Below are 18,794 nucleotides of genomic sequence, written 5' to 3'. Positions count from 1 at the left end.
CATGTTTCAAAACCAAACTCTGATTTGCAGAAGTATGTATAGATGTTTTGCGGCCAAATTGGGGTTCCAAAACATTAACTATTTACCAACTACTGAAAGGTAGTGGTAAGACATTGCAAACAGGAGGGGATCCCCGAGGGACCTCTTTCTGTTTGAAATGTTAAAAAAAAGAAAATTTTAACAGCATGCAGTGGTCCCATCGACCACTGCCTTATCTTATAAAAAGAATGTTAAATATCTCCTTTAACAGAAGACGGGCTGCAATTCCAAAGAAAAGGATGGCTTTATTAAAAAGCAATTACAGACATGTTGGTCTGCTGAGGCCAGCAGGCCTCCATCCTTGTGACGGCTATCACTCCTAATAGGTCACAAACTGTGCCCTACTCCAATAATATTCATGAGGTTGATAGATTTGCGACCTACTGGGAACTTTTAAAATTAAAAGTTTCATACATTAAGAATTGTAATTTCCTAATTGCGATTCACAGAAAATCGTAATTTCGAAATCACTATTCCCAGTGTTAGTACATTTGGCCCCAAGTTCTGCATGACCAATTTGCAACATAAAAATCAGAATAGGAGTTATTTACTGTATCCTGTAAATACCTTCCATGGCGTTGGTATATATCAATTCCAGTAAATATCTCAACCCTCTCCTGAGCTCTCAAAATCAAGACCTAAGTGTTATAATGTAATTAATTCAAGAAAGAACACCAACTACTTTCTCCTACTATGTCATACTCCGGGATCAACTCATATATGAAACCAATAGCACCAAATGACATTCCCCCAATGTTTAAGTCCTGCAGAGAAACTCTAGAGGGTCTGTGAATCTGTGTTACCACTGAATTTTTATGTTATTGTTCTGGCTATAACACCTAGCCTCCTTACATTCCAAAGCAGAGTCCCTAATTCCTGCATTTATGCTGTTACACAAAAATCATAACTGCTCTTCACGTACCCATCTTTTAAAAGCAATGGAAGCCAAGCTTCTGCTTGCATTGGCATATGGATCAGACATTATGCACAGCAAGGAGGCAACAGTGCTGAATGAGATACAAACACAAGTGTACAAAACAGTTTTTCTCTTGTGCAAGTCAAGTTCTTCACCTCCAGTATGGCTGGAATTTGGGCTAAAAATCAACAAATACAAAACTGGAATTGTTTTGTCAAGCTCTGTTGGTCTTTTCGCGTGGCAGTAAGTGGGTCACTGAATAACTTATGCTGGCTAGAGATAGAGCCACAGATGGGAAAACAAATACAAAAAAATCATGGGGGATCCCACTTACATCTGGCAATTGAAGGCCTGGGTATCAGTGGAGCATGGGCTGTGCCCATGGGAAGGACTGCCTTTTCCAGGATAAGCAATGCTGTGACAAAATCCAAGTCACTACTGTTGGACAAGTCGCAAAGAAACTCCACGCTTGGCCAGTCATCAACACCTTTCTGACAACTCACTTCCCACTGGCACTAAACATCATTTTATGATGTATCGCTTTGGACAATTCAACTCAAAGGATCTTATACCATCCTGGAAAATTTGCCCGACAAATTCAAACTGCTGTTGATGTGAATATAAGCAAGAATCAATCACCCACATACACTACACCTGTCCATCTTTGCTAAAACAAAGTAGAACATTACTGAGGCCACCAGGTTTGCAACTGCAAATCCAGAGCTGCAGACAAGCAGTCATCGCCTGGCTGAGCGGGGCCTAAATCCTTCTAGCTTTCCGGGGTATGAAATTCTTAAATCATGTGAAGAAGTTACTAGGAGTGTTATAGCCCAAGGGCTCATTACATAAAGTCCCCGCACCAGCAGCAGAATTAACGAATCAACCAATTAACAGAGACTATGACTCCGTGAAACCGGTCAATTGCCAGGCACAATATTGCACTTGTGATTTTAAGTTTTTAGTTACTTGTTTATTTTCACATTACGGTATTTTAAGCACTTATATTTTTAATGAACTAGGCAATGCCTGACAGCACAGGTATTGGTTATTTTTTAATCATCACTACTGACTTGTAACATTTTTTAAAGTACCCTGCCAGAAACAATGTACATTGAGTGGAGTGTTTCTGCTCCACGATTTCTGTAATGGTTTTTATTAACTATGCAATAGATTTAACTTACTTACTTACTATAGAAGTATTAGATAAAGTGCCCAACTTTATCTAGGTTCAAAGGCAAATTACACAATAAAGCGCTGACTGTTGCAACAACAATGGTGAAAGTTGGCACTGACAAAAGTTACCGCCATATACAGGTGTCCGCCTCTGGATTTGTGACAGCTTCTTGATACACGTGGAGAAAATTCCTTTTGAATCCTATTGCATCTTAGAACTGGGTACTGCTATTTATGAGCTCTGTTCATTCTAGATGGCATTTATAGCAGCGGGTTGCAAGTTTCTAAGTGCTCACGGGCAAACAGCAGTGTTTGCCATACCTCACCTTGAGGACAGCTTGGCCCAGCAAGTCACAGGGTCTAGTGTTGTGGAGAGTCAAACAGAAAGAGTACTGCCCCAGGAAATCTGTGTAGGGGGCCCATCTGTTCTCAGTGTTTTGGCATGATGGTGATCAGTGGCGTAACTAAACTTGAGGGACCCTCCCTGCATAGGACATAGAGGGCCCCACTCGGGCCTCACTCAGGAGCTTTCAGGCCAAGGTACATTTCTGAGGGGGCCCCCACGAGCTCAGGCCCTCCCGCACTGTGGAAGTTGCGGGGGCCTTTGTTACCCCACTGTTGATGATCACAGTTGGGAATATATAAAAAGTATCCCTGAGAAGTGAGGCGGATCCAAGTTTGGTTGCACAGTTTGAAACAACTAAGAGTCAGACCTGTTGACTTATTTCACTGTGTGAGGAGGGGCAGGGCCTTGAAAGGGGAGGAGCCTCATGCAGAAAACAACTTAACAGGCACTTCTGTCCCTCCCCTGACCAATCTTTCCCCTTAATAAAAAGTTGCTGAGGGTGCTGCTGACCTTTTGGGATATTTTCACACCCATTAATGGGTATCGGCTGTTCAGGGCCCCCAAAGAAGAGCTGGAAACTCACACCATGCATTGGTTTCCAGGTTGTCTTCTCTGCAACTGGATGATTGTGTGAAGGGAGCCAATATCATGTGACACACCGTGGCACCATGTGATTTGTCAGGTCTGAGAATGGTGGTGTCCACATATGGCAGTCAAATACACAGTCCAATGGAGAAGGCAGAGCTGAGGTGAGCCTAGAAGCCGTAAATGCTGCAGATGGCAAACCAGGCAAATACCCATAAAGAAATTATGACTAGTATGAGTCTTAGGAACTGACCATGGACCTGAAAGGTTAAGAACAGATTGAAGTAATAGAAACTATTCAACAGGGGTCTAAGAATCAATTAGAAAAGGTGACCCAAGCGGCGTTCCGAACCCAATTATTGGGGTTCATCTTCAGGACAGTGGTGAGGCGAGCAGTCAGAGACGTCCTGCAGCTGCTGGGGCTGGCTGATGAATGCCAGCCCCAGCAGCTGCAGGACGTCTCTGACTGCTCGGCCTCAGGCTCCCATTCACTGCCCTGTCGCCCCTCTAAAGAAAATGATATTCTCCAGGCGTATCTATGTACTGCCAAGCTGCTCTACCCTACAATTGCTTGTTTTCAAATCATTAACCTTTGAAGCCCCTGCCTCCCACTTTGGAGCCTCTAGGAACTACACCATAACTTTACGGGCAGTTTAACTTCAAAATACATGCTCACCACTGTCCTGAAGATGAACCCCAATAATTGGGTTCGAAACGCTGTCGACCACCCCACAACATGAATTCCTTATAACTTGTCACTTATAATCAATTATGGAATTCAACTACTATATTGTTGTCAATGCGATGTCTTTTTAAAACTACTATCACTATTTCACACCACGCTTTCTTATTATGTGAGCACTCTAAAATTGACTTTGTTTAAATAAATACCTGTCATCTTTTGACCTACATGACCTTTACGTACTTTGTCTCCTGCTCCCTACGGAATTGATTTCACTTCTCTTAAAAAACAAGTGACCCTGCTTGGGTCACCTTTTCTATTGGACCCTTTTGGGCCATGCTTGAACCATTATTCTTAACTATTCATTATCACCCCAGGTTCACATATCGGGGTACCCTTGTCTCCTAAAACCTAAGGCTCAATTAGGACATCAATAGTCTGGAAGCGAATGGCTTGCCGGAGCTATGATATGCCAGGAATAATCAACGGATGCTACAGAAGCAGAGTCTTAGCAACGAGTGAGCAATTTGAAGTGCTTGAAGTATTGATGTTTTGGGGGAATCTCAATCAGGTGGAGAGCCGGCATTTACAGGGTAAAATAGGTTGGGGTAGGATTAACATATGCACTCAGGCAGCAAGGAGAAAAGTAGATCATGCTTGTTCAGTAAATTGCAGCAGCAGCCAATCGCTGAGATGCTGAATGTTCAGCAAATGTGGATGAAACATGATTCCGTGAAGAATTGGTGGTCACCCGATTCTCAGGACTGAGGGAGAGCAGTTAAAAGGAGAAATGAGCCACCTCCAAGGTTAGACAAACTGGAGGCACCCCTCAGGCATTGTAAGTTGCTGAACCTGATACGGCCTACCCAGCACTTGGAGGGAAAGGAGCACCAGCAGCAAAAGATATAGGGCAATTGGCAGCTGGATCCTCATCTGCCTTCCTCCTGTCCGGGATGACTGATAGCAAGAACAGTCATCAATGAAATGAGTGTTTGATCACATCCCTAAAATCTGTTGTATGGTGAAGTCAGTAGCCTATTGTTCAGGGCTGTACTCTTACCCATAATTAAAGTCCGGGTCTTCCGCTGTCTTTGGTAAGGGCAACTGTTTCTGGATGCCAAGATGCCACTACGCACTCAAATATGGGGTAGGCAAGTGTTCTGGAGAAGCTGCCATGCTCTAAGGAGGAAAAGGTCAAAGGCTGAAATAAATCTCCTTGCTGATGAATTCTTCACAGGGTTGGAGAAAATGAGGAGTCAGGAATCGAGACTAAGAGTGAAGAGTCAGGATCAGCAAGTGGGGAGTGTGAGGAAACAAGCAAAGAAACACAGCTTTATTGTGGCACACCCTCCAACCAGACTAAGGCCTTTACATATTTACAGAACAGGAAAAAGAACTAACATTAACACCACATGACATAAAACTTAATGAATTAGGCCACAGGTCCATATGGAATTCCAAGCGAACTCTATAAAATGCTGGACTCCAAGCTGGTCCCCCACATACCAAACATATACAAAGAAAGTAAGCAGAAGGGCTTACTCCCAGGTAACCATAGGCTTGCCACCATAGTGGTCATACATAAAGCATGAAAGCTCCCTGAAGACTGAGCCTGTTATAGGCCGATCTCGCTACTAAACGCAGAGGTTAAGATTCTGTCCAAAGTGCTGGCCATGAGTCTGATCATGGTGATACAGTCCTTGGTCCATCCAGACCAGTTGAGATTTATCCCCCACCAAACCACAGCACTTAACCTCTGGCTTCTCCATGGTTTATTGGGACAAAGAACCAACTTGTGTGAACAGTCCCTAGTCCTATCACTTGATGCCAAAATGGCATTTCGGACAGTGGAGTGGGCGTAAATCTTCACGGTACTGGCCAAAATGGGATTTGGGATACATTTCAATGCAATGGATATGGTTCCTCCATTCTGGGTCACTGGCACAGGTCAAAGTCAATGGTGAGCGATCCCAGGATTCTAACTGCAATGGGGTACCAGGCAGGGCTTCCCTCTATCCCTGCTGATTTTTGCCTTGGCCCTGGAGCCTCTGGTGGCGTGGATCAGTCAAGACCCATTGGTCAGGGGCCTTGAATGGGAGGGGCATTGGGAAGACAAAGTGCCTCTTTATGCAGATGATGTGCTGCTCTGCATTATGGGCCCGGAGCTAACTCTAGATAGAATAATGCAGATCATCATGAGCTTCTGCAACTATTCTGGGAACCCCATTAACTGGCATAAATCCGTACTATACCCCCTTAGGGTTCAGATAAAGCAGCTGCCACGTGGCTGTGCAGCGACGGTGACTACCATGGGCTTCCAATATTTGAGGATATACATCATGCCCAATATTGACCTCTTTTTGGGGAAGAACTTGGCCCCGTTGTTGGAGGGACTACGACAGGAGGTGCGCCATTGGTGGTCTCTACTGCTCTCACTATTATGTAGGACGGTGCTATTCAAAATGATGCCCTTGCTCCACTCCCTATACACCCTCCAAAACACTCCACATGAGATCCCCAAATCATATTTTAAGAAAATTTAGGGGAAGGTGCAAATATTGCTGTGGTCTGAGGGCCCACACACATTGCACTACACAAGCACACGTGGGGGTGGTATGATGGAGGCATCACTTTGCCAGATGTCTAGAAATACTACTGGGCTATGCAACTGAACACTATTAACAACTGGGTTTTCCTTCCACAGACAAGAACCAGTGTTTTGCTTGGACAGACTTACATTGCATTCACAAAGATACCTACAAGTCCTATATGGAGGAAGTAGATGGTGTGGCTGACCCAAGCAGACAGTAGTGACTTTTGTAAAACCGCCCTTTCAGTCCTGGGGTGGAAAAATACAGCTACAAAGGCAACTTCACAAATGGAAGGCAAGATTTTTGACGCACTGTGAAAATTGCCAGGGTTCGACAAATGGGACCACATTGGAATCTTCAGGGTGGGGGACGTGTAGTCTCATGGTGATGTAATCCGCTGGCCTTGCCTGCAGCGAGAATACCAACTAGCACCTACAGGGACATACAGATACATTCAACTCTGCCATGTGTTCAGAATGGTGTTGCTCAGGTGTGCTGACCTTTCTGAGTCCTCCCCACTAGAAAATAGACCACTAAACGAATTCATGCCCCGGAAACTACATCGCTAACCTATAAAACATTGCTAAGCCATATGCCAGATGCCTTAAAACAGGTCAGAGAGCAGTGGAGTGAGAGTTAGAGGGCTTGGAGGACAGTGAATGGGAGGAGGCACTTGCATCCCCCATAGAGGTGGCCATGTGTTTGGGGTTTTGACTGGTCTAGCTAAAAATCATCCATTGCTTTTACTATGCCTGCACAACTATGGTAAAGATGGGAAGGGCCGGAGGGGCGTGGACAGACTGGCACCTTTTTCACATCCTATGAATTGTATGGGGAAAGTGAGTGGTGGGAGCATGAATGTCTTCGCCAAGTGATTTGTGCTAAATGTCTGGGGAGAGACAGACACTGGCCGCTCGCAATGGACATGGATGACATTGGGCCTTGCAGTGACGAAGAGAAATATAGTGTAGGCAATGGGCTTTGAACGGCCCCCGGATTTGGAGGCCTGGAAAGGTAAAGTGTGCTGATGTATGATGACAGAGGGTTGTTCATGAAGGTCAGCTGTCCCCAAAAATGAAGTGAAAATTTGGAAAGACTGGAATACCTGTAGAGGCCAACTATGTGGCGAATTTGACTATTCTGGTGATGGGGAGTCCCACCCTGATTCTGCAACGAGAGTACCAAATACTGGGGCTTGAGAGCACGGGGAAGGGGAGGTGGGAAACGATGATTAATAAAATTGTGAAATATTCTGCAGTGCTATGTTTGAAATCTGATGTTCTATACAAAATAGCAATAAAAAGATATGTAAAATGTTCTAAAAACAAAACATAATGTATTGGGAAAGCCAGGAAGGAATCAAGGGAGGAACAACCATGATGAAAAGCAAAAAGAAAAGAAAAGGGAAAAAAGAAGAGAGAAGAAGAGAAGAGAAGAGAAGAGAAGAGAAGAGAAGAGAAGAGAAGAGAAGAGAAGAGAAGAGAAGAGAAGAGAAGAGAAGAGAAGAGAAGAGAAGAGAAGAGAAGAGAAGAGAAGAGAAGAGAAGAGAAGAATGAAAACCTGAAATGGATTAGCTGCAGCGTCGCCTTAAAAGTCAGCTGCAAATCTCGAGCAGGTGACTGACATTTTTTAGTTGAAGAGAGAAGGAGCAGCAGCCAGGAGCTCAGGAGCACAAGACTAAACAGACCCAGGTGAGAGGCTGTCTATGCCCTCAGCTGTAAGCTTCGTATGCTGTCTTCTGAGCCCCAGGAACGGGGGGACCCTGCAAAAGTACCATGGTTCTCAGGCACCATGGAGGCCAAGAAGTTGAGGATGTAACGCCTACTTCACTACACAATGGTGCATTGGCACCCATTGTGGAGGTAGTCCATTAGGTCAGTGCTGCCGCCGTTCACAGATTTTTGGATTCCAAAGCAAAACCAGATCTTGTTTAGCACTCCCTTTCCTCTAGCATCAAGGTCATTATTTATGTCATTTGTTGCCTTCTAGCACTCCATTTGTGCAGATACTGTAGGCAGTGGTCTACAATGGCCTTAATGTACCATTGACATTGGGTCCTTATCTACCTGATTGCAGAGACCAATCCAACAAAGCAGCCATGCTTCCTTCCCTGTTGATGGATACCTATTAAGGACTAACGTTTCCTGAGTCCTCAGTGAAGTTGGGCTTTTTCAAAACTCTCTTCCATCCAGTCAGCACACCACCAGATGAGTGTGGTCAGGTTTCTGTGTATTGGGAAAAGACAGTAACCGGAGTGCATGAATCCTTCTCCTGTACAGAGGGCAAGTAAACCTTGTCTTGGTTTGGAAAAAAGGAATACCAAATCCACGATGAATGTCGGAGGCCATCTAGTTTGCATGAATTCAGGAGTATTTTGACAGTCCAGGGAGTCATGGTGGAGAGATCACAAAGGGCCTCTGCAGCCGTAGTGGAGGCCCCATGGTGGTGGGGGAGCCTCTGAGTGTTGGGACTCATCCATGACTGCGGGGTCTCTGCCACAAGAATTGGGGCCCTTTTCTGAGTCAGGCCCACAGTCTCTAGATGCCACAGACAAGACAGTCCTGTTATGAGGCCCAGGTCCCCTTAGTGTTGTACCACCTGCACATATTCTTACATCACCCGTCTATTTCCGTTGTTTTTACTGCTGGCTATGTTGTCTGGATATCCAACAAGCATTGTGAAAGCTAACAGATATCGCTTTTAAAGGTGGGTTGTGGGCTATTGGTTTTGCCAATGCTTTTTTCTATTGGCATACGCAAAAAGAAAAAAATCTGAAATGGACACTGGTGCATGACAACACATGAGCGTGCATGGGCAACCATGTAGGTATTAGTTTTGATTATAAGAAAAAGAATTCCAAGATGGCTGCAGGTGTTTCAGGCACATGCATGGACGGCTATCTTGGAATGTTTTTCTTCTTAAGAAATATCCCTCCAAAAAAGTCACCAGCACATCACCATTGGTGTGTAATGATTGCATGGACGACCATCTTGGAAAATATTTTTGATAAAGATAAGCATTCCATGATGGCTGTCAATAGATGTGCACGTGACGTAGTGCACCGGTGGCCATTTTCTAAACTTTAATTTAAGATTTAAGATGACCAATGGCTATTCTAAAATGGTCAGTGCATAACTTGATCAAGAAGAAAGGCTCAATGCATAGGAAAAAATAAGAATGAGGAGGAAAGCCATCAAGTAAAGAGCAGGGGGATGGGATAGACAAGAAAGCCATCCAAACACGAGCAAGGGGCTGACCCAAAGCACACTTTATTAATTATTTTATTGTATTTCCAGAATAGATTTTTGACAACAAGCAACCAAAGCTGGCTATAGGTGAGACCCAAAAATCAAGATTCCACACCTGTATATAGACACTAGTGGCCACCAGTAATTTCCAATGCAGAGGAGAATCTTCGAACTAAGTACTGGTGGTCACTGCAACCCCAGTGTGGATATGAACTAGAGTTGCATGAGCCACAACCATATAATCAAAAGATTTTGCAATTCGTAGCACCATCCCTACTGAATGCCAACTCCAGGCAAAAACTAAAACAAAATGTACCTTCCCACCGGGTGGGTCCTTTGTTCCTTTCCTATATTTAACTAAGTACAAACATGGTTCTGACAGCAAGAGCTGATCAACAAAGCCGAGATCATGACGCCTTCCAGCATTCAAGAACACATTCCTCGAAATATTTAGAGGAGGCATCACATGGCTGAAACAAACAAAACATGTTTTTCACTTGATTTTGAAGTCAGAAGCAAGAGGCTAATGTGTGGGCGAGCCCAATGATCTAATATGCGGGAAAGGAAACATGTTTGCTGCTAGGGAGAGCTTCTTCTTTTCATTTCGTGTATGATCCCTTTATCTGCAGAAGGAGTTGTGTGATTGATGGTGGGCCCTGTATTACTCATCAATGGGTACACACCATCCTAAAACATATGGAAGCCTCTTTGTACGTTATCTCTCTATTCCCGTCCTGCTTTCATTGTGATGGGTTCACCTCAGCCCACAGACACTCAGTCTGTCGTTAATTTCTTCATTAACACCATACCACCTTGCAAAACACAACCTTTCACAATAGTTCCCCCACTAACCATGAGTTAGACCAGAAAAGGAGACCCAGCACTCACTGCCTCCTGGCTTTTTTATCTGTGTCATGTGAGGCTGGTACTCTGGGCCTTGATCGTACATAGTCATACTACCTGACTGAAGAAACGGCACAGGACGGCACGATTTCCAAGCGCCAACATTACGAGTAGTCACCCTTGGTCGCTAAGCTGCAACCAGAACAGCATTCCTTCTCCAGGGAGTTCTGGGGCCCTATTACGTATTGGGTGCCCTTTCCCTGTTTGTACCACAGTGCACCTTCAAACAGGTGCTCCAATCACAAATAGAGAAGGTGCGCATTATAAGGTTGAATGCCCTGCCCTCAAGGCTGAGGTGAACTTGTGCTGCCCTGAGAGCAGATTCAAGTGGAATACGGAGTGGCTGCTTCAAAGCTGCTCCGTGTTTCACAGTGCAGGTGGCGCCCGTCTGCACTTTAACGAAGGAAGCAAGATCCATGTGAAGGCAGTGCAGTGTGTGACTGCACCCATATGCGCAGGGATGTTTGGGGGTCCATAGGGCCCCCTTGCCCTTCTCCAGAGGGCTGCCATCAGGGGGCACACGGATAGTGTGACACCTTTTTGTAGCCGACTATCAGTAGCTGGAGGCAGGTGGTGGGGCCCTCTGGTCAAGGGAGCAGATATAAGAGTCACTTAGTTCTGTTGAATGTGCACAGCATGTACTGACTGGAGGAATCCAGTGTATGTAGGCTTCAGGAAGATGGCGGATAATAATGGTGCTGAGCATGAAAGTCGAGGCTGTGGGACAGAGAAGGCAGAACTCAAGGGACACAGGTATGAGTCCCTGGCACTGGGGATAATGTCTGGCACTGAAGTATTGGCTTCCAGGGGTAAAGCCAGTGGAACTTGGCAAGACCGGTGCAACTACTGAATGAGAGAGCACTCTGCAAGATGAAGTTTGGGGCTGTGTTTCTTCCTTATTTGCACCAAGTGATGAACAAAAAGTATCCAACAGGACCACTGCTGAGCACGAACGGGGCTTACACCTGTGGTATAGGCTCTTGCGGCATCCTCGTCACAACAATGTTCATAATGTAGGCGAGTAGCAGATGCAGCATTGGTGATGTCTCCTGCTTTCCAGAATCTGTAGGTACCAGACAACCGGGAGGAGTGTGGAAGGGCTGGAACCCTCCAGTGCACTCTAAAGGGGGCACATTGTACCTAGAATGTATGTTGTATGGCCTGTACAGGAATATAGTGGGAACCAACTGGTTCTGGAAGTCATACTTGAGCCAGAGCAGGGTTCCAGACTGGCTCTAGACATTGATCTACTAAAGCCAGGTGACGTATTTCTGCAACAGGACACTTGTGGACATGGCGAGCTCCAAATAGCTCTTATTCTCCTTTCCAAAATGACCGCCTGTATCATGCCTTACTTCTTATACAATACAATTTCTTTTTATCAAAGTGTTTGCCCGGTTGTGAACAGTCGGAGATCCGAGCTGGAACCCCATGGGCCGCCACACCTCCACCAGCTGTTCAGGGGAAACAATGGTACATGGTGCAATGTCGCTTCACGGGTTCCAAATAGGTACGAGAATTTTATTAATATTTTTCACTATCTCAGGAACTCTGTTTATGAAAAGATTGTATGTCTCTGTGTGATCAATAAGTACACTTATATTTGCTGCATGTTGTATAAAAACCATCTTAGAGATGTAGAACATAGTATACAAAATGGGATAGTTTATTAAAATAAAGCTACAGTTAAAAAAGTTGGGACGCAAATATTCTAGGAGTGACAATCAAGGACTAGGTAGGTTAGTCAAAGTCCAATAAGTTCATTTTTAAAATGAATATAGAAAACGAATAAGCAGGGAGGTAATGCATAACAATGAAGATTGAGAAAGGACGCTGAGGACGCTGAGGACCGGTATTCAATATTCCAAAGGTAGGACTGCCAGTCAAATGGCAACACCTCTAATGCCACTGGTTAATTAAAGAAGTAGTTCAAGAGAGACAGGCAATGCCTGAGGAGTTTGTCGTTTCTTTAGGAATTAATGCCCAGAAAATAGACACTTGTTTCGCCCAAAGGGGCTGACACACCGAGGGCTTCCTCAAGGCAAAGAGTCAGTCTTCGCTCTTCAAGGCAAGCGGGATGGGAGGTCACCACAGCTGCGGAGGCAGACACAGAACAGAGGGTAGAAAATGCATCTTGCCCGTGCCCCCGTGGCTACACTCCTCTCGTTCCTTTTCTCCTCACTTCAAGTTTCTGCTTGGATTTCAATTCTTTACCAGCCTTGTGCATAAAATACTTGATCCTCCCGTCCACTCTGATCCTTTGATAGGCTTTAATGTTCAGCCCAGGCACAATCCCAACCCCTCCACATTTAACCAATAGCACTGCCAGTGCCACAGCCCTTTCTCTCAGATCTATTTTGCTCTTCCATAACCAAAAGCTATTCCTTCAGTTTGGCTAATTATCCCCCAGCTCCCTACAATCTTGGAGACCCTAAAAGTGAAAACATAATGTCTCTTCACATGTACACAAGCATACCTGCCCTCATTAATCCCTGCAGTATGTCTACCTTTGCCATTTTTACACAATTGAGCAGCTTCCCTTTTATCCTGGCCCAACCTTCTACTATACTCCTACACATCATACCCCATGCAACTCCTCAGCCACAGAAAAGCATACCATAGAAGGCTGTCAGTGACAATTTTACTTACATTGTTGGGGTAGCCCTCTCTTAGAAAGCCCCATTACATACCTCACTGGGTCATCTCTTCTAAGTTTCCTTTCTATGTATTCTCTCTGCCTCTTCTTTCTCTAATGTCCCTGAAACTCTCTCCAAACCTACCTCTCCACTTCAAGTGTTGTTTGGGCTGATGGTGTCACTATGAGGTGCAATGCAGCCTTATACCTAGTTTATATTTCTTTAAATGCCATCTTGTTATTCACTTCTACCCCTGACTCACTTGCCACCGCATTGTCTACTCTTCTGTTTCCAGCTACTGTCCTCGAAATCTGTGTCAAAGCCACAGCAAAGAATTCCAAAAATGACATGATTTGTTCCTCCCTACTCCAGCACTAAAAGGTAAAATGAAAAAATAAAAGGATGCCTTGACGCACAGGGTAGTTTCCCCCTGCACGTGGAGGTCGTTGTTTATTTTTGCAGCTCCAGACCGTCCCGCCGATGGACGGCTCATTCTTTGACACACCATTAGGGGCATAAAATCAACTCCCTTGTGTGCCACAGGTACTGTGCCAAGAAAGCATTTAACTGTGGTAAACAGATCTTCTAGATATAGTGCTTATAGGATAAAGACCAATAAGGAGCTATATAATGTTTAGCGCTTTACTACATATTGTAAATATGTTTCAGAAAAGAACACTTAATAAATAACAACAAACTATTGGCTTGTGGGAGAGGTGTACGGACTCGGAGGAAAGGTGTTACTGTTAATGACAAACTGAAGGCAGCAAGCATACTTCAAGACCATGGGTACTCCCAAAACATTTGCGACGAGGTCCGCGTTGAAGCCAGAAGAGTGGCTGTCGAGGGGGCAGGGAGAGATAATGTGGGTGTAGGGTTGGCGAAGCATGTACATCTAGTGGCTGAATTGCTCAATGTGAAACCAGAAAATCTAGATCAATCCCGGCTTCCCCACCTGATCAAATTCTGTGATCCTAGGCAACTATTATATTTCATTTCCCTCCTTTTACTTCATTATCACATATAAGAAGACCACCAAATACAAGACTTCAGGATTTATGCTGTTTAAAACCTTCTGTGTTTGATTTAATAAACTATAATGTGTATGTATGATAGCAACCCAGGCTGCCCAAAGAGTGCACTTAACAGTTAAAGAAATGCTTGCCCCTTCATTTAACATCTTATTTAAGTTTGGTAGAGTCGAATAAACAGCATTCTAGTGCTTCTTTGAACAGGGGAAAGCAAGTAAAAGTCAGGAGGGCCGCATGCGGCCCCCGGGCCGTACTTTGAGTATCACTGCTTTAGAGGTTGATGTGAATTGTAATAACTTTTGCCTCTTTTTGAACTTATGTCTAGGCCTTCTCACAAGACCCTAGAAGGTATGGTACCAGAATACCGTGGCTTAGGTAGGACAAAAATATTGAGCCCTATATATCGTTTACAAAACTGTCACCCCTTGGACTTAAACGTGTGAAAATTTACACTCAATGGAGCGATATTTTTGTAAATGTAATTTAGGCCACGCTAATTAAGTCAGTTTGTTATGAATATTCTTGTATTCACCCCTCTAACCATCTTCCAGCTTTAGAAACCTGTAGCCTTATTTTTAGTTCTATCCTGTGCCAAAAATGAACTAGTTTTCGAAATCCGCTAGTCCCTCTTCGTGGTCCCCTCTTTGAGCTCGAGGCCCAGGACAAATGGCCCTAGTATATTAATGGCCCTAGTATATTAATGGCCCTCGTATATTACAGGGCTAGTATATTACTTTGCTTTTGTATTTGTAATATGCGTTTCGCCCGCAAACATGTTTTACATTAGTTTCCTCACATGCACCAGGGGGTTGAACATGAAGGAACACATTATTTCAGTTAGAAAGAACAGCCTTGCCAGCAGGCACCCTCGTTGTGGAAGATAACCCCATATCTCCACTGAGCAAACAACAGCTGAGTATTTTAAGCGCTGTTCCTCTTTTTCGACGTGTTTCTCTGTTTTCGCAGCAGTTCTCACGCACATGCTAAGTCGCCGAGGCTGTTCAAACCAGCCCGGGAAAAAAAGTGAGGTTTCGCCGCAGCCTGTTCTTTCCTTTCAAAAGCCCACCCATCACTGGCATTCAAGAGAACAGAATAACAAGGCTCACGTTATTCCATCCCTAAGCCCTGATTGGCTGCGGCGCTGGCACCCATCCCTTGGTCGACTGCCATTGGTCGAGAGGCAACACACCCCTGAAATCTGTTTATTTCAAACAAATAAGATCTTATCGCATGATGAAATGCTCAACTACTGTATCAGAGGTTAACCTGGGTATTATGTCAGTGCAAAGGAAGTGTCTTTAACCCCTGAAGCTACAAAAGCATAAAGGAAACCAGAAACAGCTCGCTTAACTCACCCTGTTTCCTTTCGCTGAGAACAGCGTGTTCTATGTGGGAAGGCGGCTTCAGTTTTTTTCTTCATTCTGAGCGAGAGGCCCCGCGCCTGCACCAAGTTTGTTTTTCGTGTCAGTCACAGAGAGAGCCTTTCTTTATTTTTTCTAACCTACATCTGTTGAAAAGTGCGTGCAAAACAACATTACTCGGCACAGATGAGCAGGACAAGCAACTATTTATTTATTGCAAGTAATAAAGTCGAATGTCTCTGAAATGCAATGACGAATAGAATAAACTTTTGTTCTCCCTCCGCCCTAGTGACCACACCGTCATCCGCTTCAGTCAACAGGCATACACAGACATCACCCAAAGATTACACTGACACTTTATTTGTGGGTGAAGAACTGCTGCAGGTTTATTTCATACAACACAGTATGATAATAAAATTGGGTTATCTTACGGGCGATCCAGGGCAGGCAGCCCCTTGCTGCCCGCCCGCCTGGTGAGCCAGCACACACGGTGGGTCGATGCCCTGGCAGTGTGGCACATAAATATTTGCAGATCATCCACTGGGTCACGTGATCTGCCTCCTACTCCCGCCCCTTCTGACAGGGGCGGAGCGTGTTGTGGCCACCCCCGGTTGGTCAGGCCCCCCAACCGCCCGAAGGACTAACGGGGCGCCGTCGCGGTCTTCCCAGAACCCCCTTCGGCTCAGGGACCTTGGCTCGGGCACCCTTACTGTGCCGGACAGGGGTACCCTTACTGTACCGCCTGTCGCAGAGGTACCCTTACTGTACCAGTCTGCATCCAGATCACCCTGTAACTCCGCCTGCAACGTAAAAAGAAAAATTAAAACATTCCAATAACGCGCTGAGCCTGACATGCGGGGTAAGAGGAAAGGGTGGGAGAACGCGTGTCCAGGCTGGGTGCGGCGCGCAGGAGACAGAGGAGGAACTGGGCGAGAGAGCCCACTAAGTAGCGAGTAAGCCGCGCCCCCCGCCCCCCCGGTCCGCCTCCAGCTCCACGCGATAGGGGTTTTTTTCCCAAGTGGGCGTAGGCCTCGCGCGCGAGGCAGCAAGGGGGGGAAGGCTCCGACGGGCGGCCACTAGAATGCTGCCCTGCTGATGTCCCATTGCTTGGGACGCGGGCAGCGGCATAGTGACCACACCGTCATCCGCTTCAGTCAACACGCATACACAGACATCACCCAAAGATTACACTGACACTTTATTTGTGGGTGAAGAACTGCTGCAGGTTTATTTCATACAACACAGTATGATAATAAAATTGGGTTATCTTACGGGCGATCCAGGGCAGGCAGCCCCTTGCTGCCCGCCCGCCTGGTGAGCCAGCACACACGGTGGGTCGATGCCCTGGCAGTGTGGCACATAAATATTTGCAGATCATCCACTGGGTCACGTGATCTGCCTCCTACTCCCGCCCCTTCTGACAGGGGCGGAGCGTGTTGTGGCCACCCCCGGTTGGTCAGGCCCCCCAACCGCCCGAAGGACTAACGGGGCGCCGTCGCGGTCTTCCCAGAACCCCCTTCGGCTCCTGGACCTTGGCTCGGGCACCCTTACTGTGCCGGACAGGGGTACCCTTACTGTACCGCCTGTCGCAGAGGTACCCTTACTGTACCAGTCTGCATCCAGATCACCCTGTAACTCCGCCACAGCTCTGGAGAGGCTACCGTCGCTGCCAGAGCCCCCCTCTCCTAACAAGTGCTACTGATGTCCCTTGCCAGCCAACGCCTCTTGTACGTCCAGGAGGAACATGTCCATGCCTACCCTGGACAGGTGCACCCCGTCAGCCTCATAATACCCCTCAACCTTTTCTTGGATCAAAGCATGTCTGATGAAGCCCATGCCCCTGCGCTCCAAGAATTTCTGCATGGACCTATTAAGCCTCCTACGGGACCGCTCTACCGCAGCCGTGGACCTAGCCCCTCTCCAAACCCTGCGGGGGACAATTTCAGACCACCAAACCTCGCATGACCCTACGGTTTGGCTGATGGCCTGTAAGTCAGATTGCATTGACAGTAGCAGAGCCCTCCTCCCCCTGGCAACCAAGTCATTACCCCCCAAGTGCAAGATGATAACATTGGGCTGGACCCCTGCAACTGCCAGGCGCTGCTCAATCATGCCGCGAGCTTCACTCCATTTCATGCCCGGGGAACCCAACCACTCAAGCTGTGTAGTGGCAAAGTTCTGCGACCAGTTCCTGTGGGCTGCCCAGCGTTCCATCCTCGAGATGTAGGAATGGCCTACCAACCATACCCGGGAACCTGCCAATAAAGCGATGAAACGGCCTTTAAGTAAGCTTATCTTTATTGCACACACAAAACGATGCGTTCATGACAATGTACAGAACAAAACTTGGAGCGGGAACAACGCTCCGGGTTGTGCCACAGCCTTACGGACGGACATACTTCTTGAAACAGTCCGATTCCCAGCGGCCTACCCCTTTTACTCCCTCAGGGCCCAAGCCGGCCTTGGCCGCGGTGGTAGCGGCACCAATCCTAAAGGAGTGCGAGGAAAACCTGCGACCGCTCCCCGCTAGACCGGCTCTCGCCAGTGAAGCTCCTAGTAGACGCTCAAACTGAAATTTGGTGAGGGGGGACCCGTCTGCGTGAATCAGAAAGGGACCAGGGGATTCTGGACGCAAAGCAAGGTATTCCCTGACCCAGTGAACTGGGCAATACCTGTTATCCCCCAGAGTCTGTAACACCACTGTCTTCCCTTTCCCCAATTGGTCTGTTTTAGATCTGCGGATACGTAGCTCCAGTGCTGTGTCAAGGGTCACATCCGCAATCCCCAGGGCGCAATTAGACAGGTCTTCCTTAGATTTGGCCACCAGCTCGCTGACCCTAAAAGCGCCAAAGAATGCCACGCAGAAAGCTGTGGAAAACAAGCTGGCCTCAAACGGTGAGAAAGTTACCAGGGGCAAAACATCTAAGAGGAGTTGGAGGTCTCTGTATTCAATGGGTGCCCTAGTGTCCGGTTGTCTGACCTCCTCCCTGGCCCAGCCCTTCAAGGCCGCCCTGATCTTGGATGATCCCGCGGGGTCGCCCCTACCATCTAGCTTAGCTTCGTGGCGCACTGCCGCCAGGTGACCGCTGACCCAAGAGTGCGATCTGCCGGTCTCCCTGGCCCATACCACAAAGGCCTCCACCTGATCTTCCGCCCCTAAGGCTGAGGCACCCAACGCCTCTCTCACAGCTCTGAAAGTTGCTAGCTGCGAGTGGTATTTCCGCCGTGTCGCCGGCGCCAGGGACCTCTCCCCCATCTTCCTCAGTCTTTCTCCCACTGAAGC

The 18,794-nt window shown here is 46.6% G+C and overlaps 1 protein-coding gene across 6 annotated transcripts in view; it reads right to left on the bottom strand.

Annotated features, from left to right (window-relative positions):
- Nucleotides 1–18,794, bottom strand: part of LOC146817752 (uncharacterized) — a 221,216-nt gene that overhangs the window by 82,594 nt on the left and 119,828 nt on the right. For 2 of the 6 annotated variants that reach the window (XR_014962585.1, XM_085609234.1), the window contains exon 1: nucleotides 15,506–15,617. The exons of the other annotated variants lie outside the window; for them this stretch is intronic. Coding sequence is in view for 1 of the 2 variants with exons in the window: in XM_085609234.1 (XP_085465360.1) it covers nucleotides 15,506–15,570 (65 nt within the window). In the remaining variant the exon portion in view is untranslated. Of the gene's footprint in view, nucleotides 1–15,505; nucleotides 15,618–18,794 lie in introns of those variants that run through there. 6 annotated transcript variants of the gene reach the window in all.

The sequence above is a fragment of the Triturus cristatus genome, chromosome 6 (assembly GCF_964204655.1).
Source record: "Triturus cristatus chromosome 6, aTriCri1.1, whole genome shotgun sequence".
NCBI classification, from domain to species: domain Eukaryota; kingdom Metazoa; phylum Chordata; class Amphibia; order Caudata; family Salamandridae; genus Triturus; species Triturus cristatus.
This window is presented reverse-complemented; position numbering and strand designations above follow the sequence as displayed.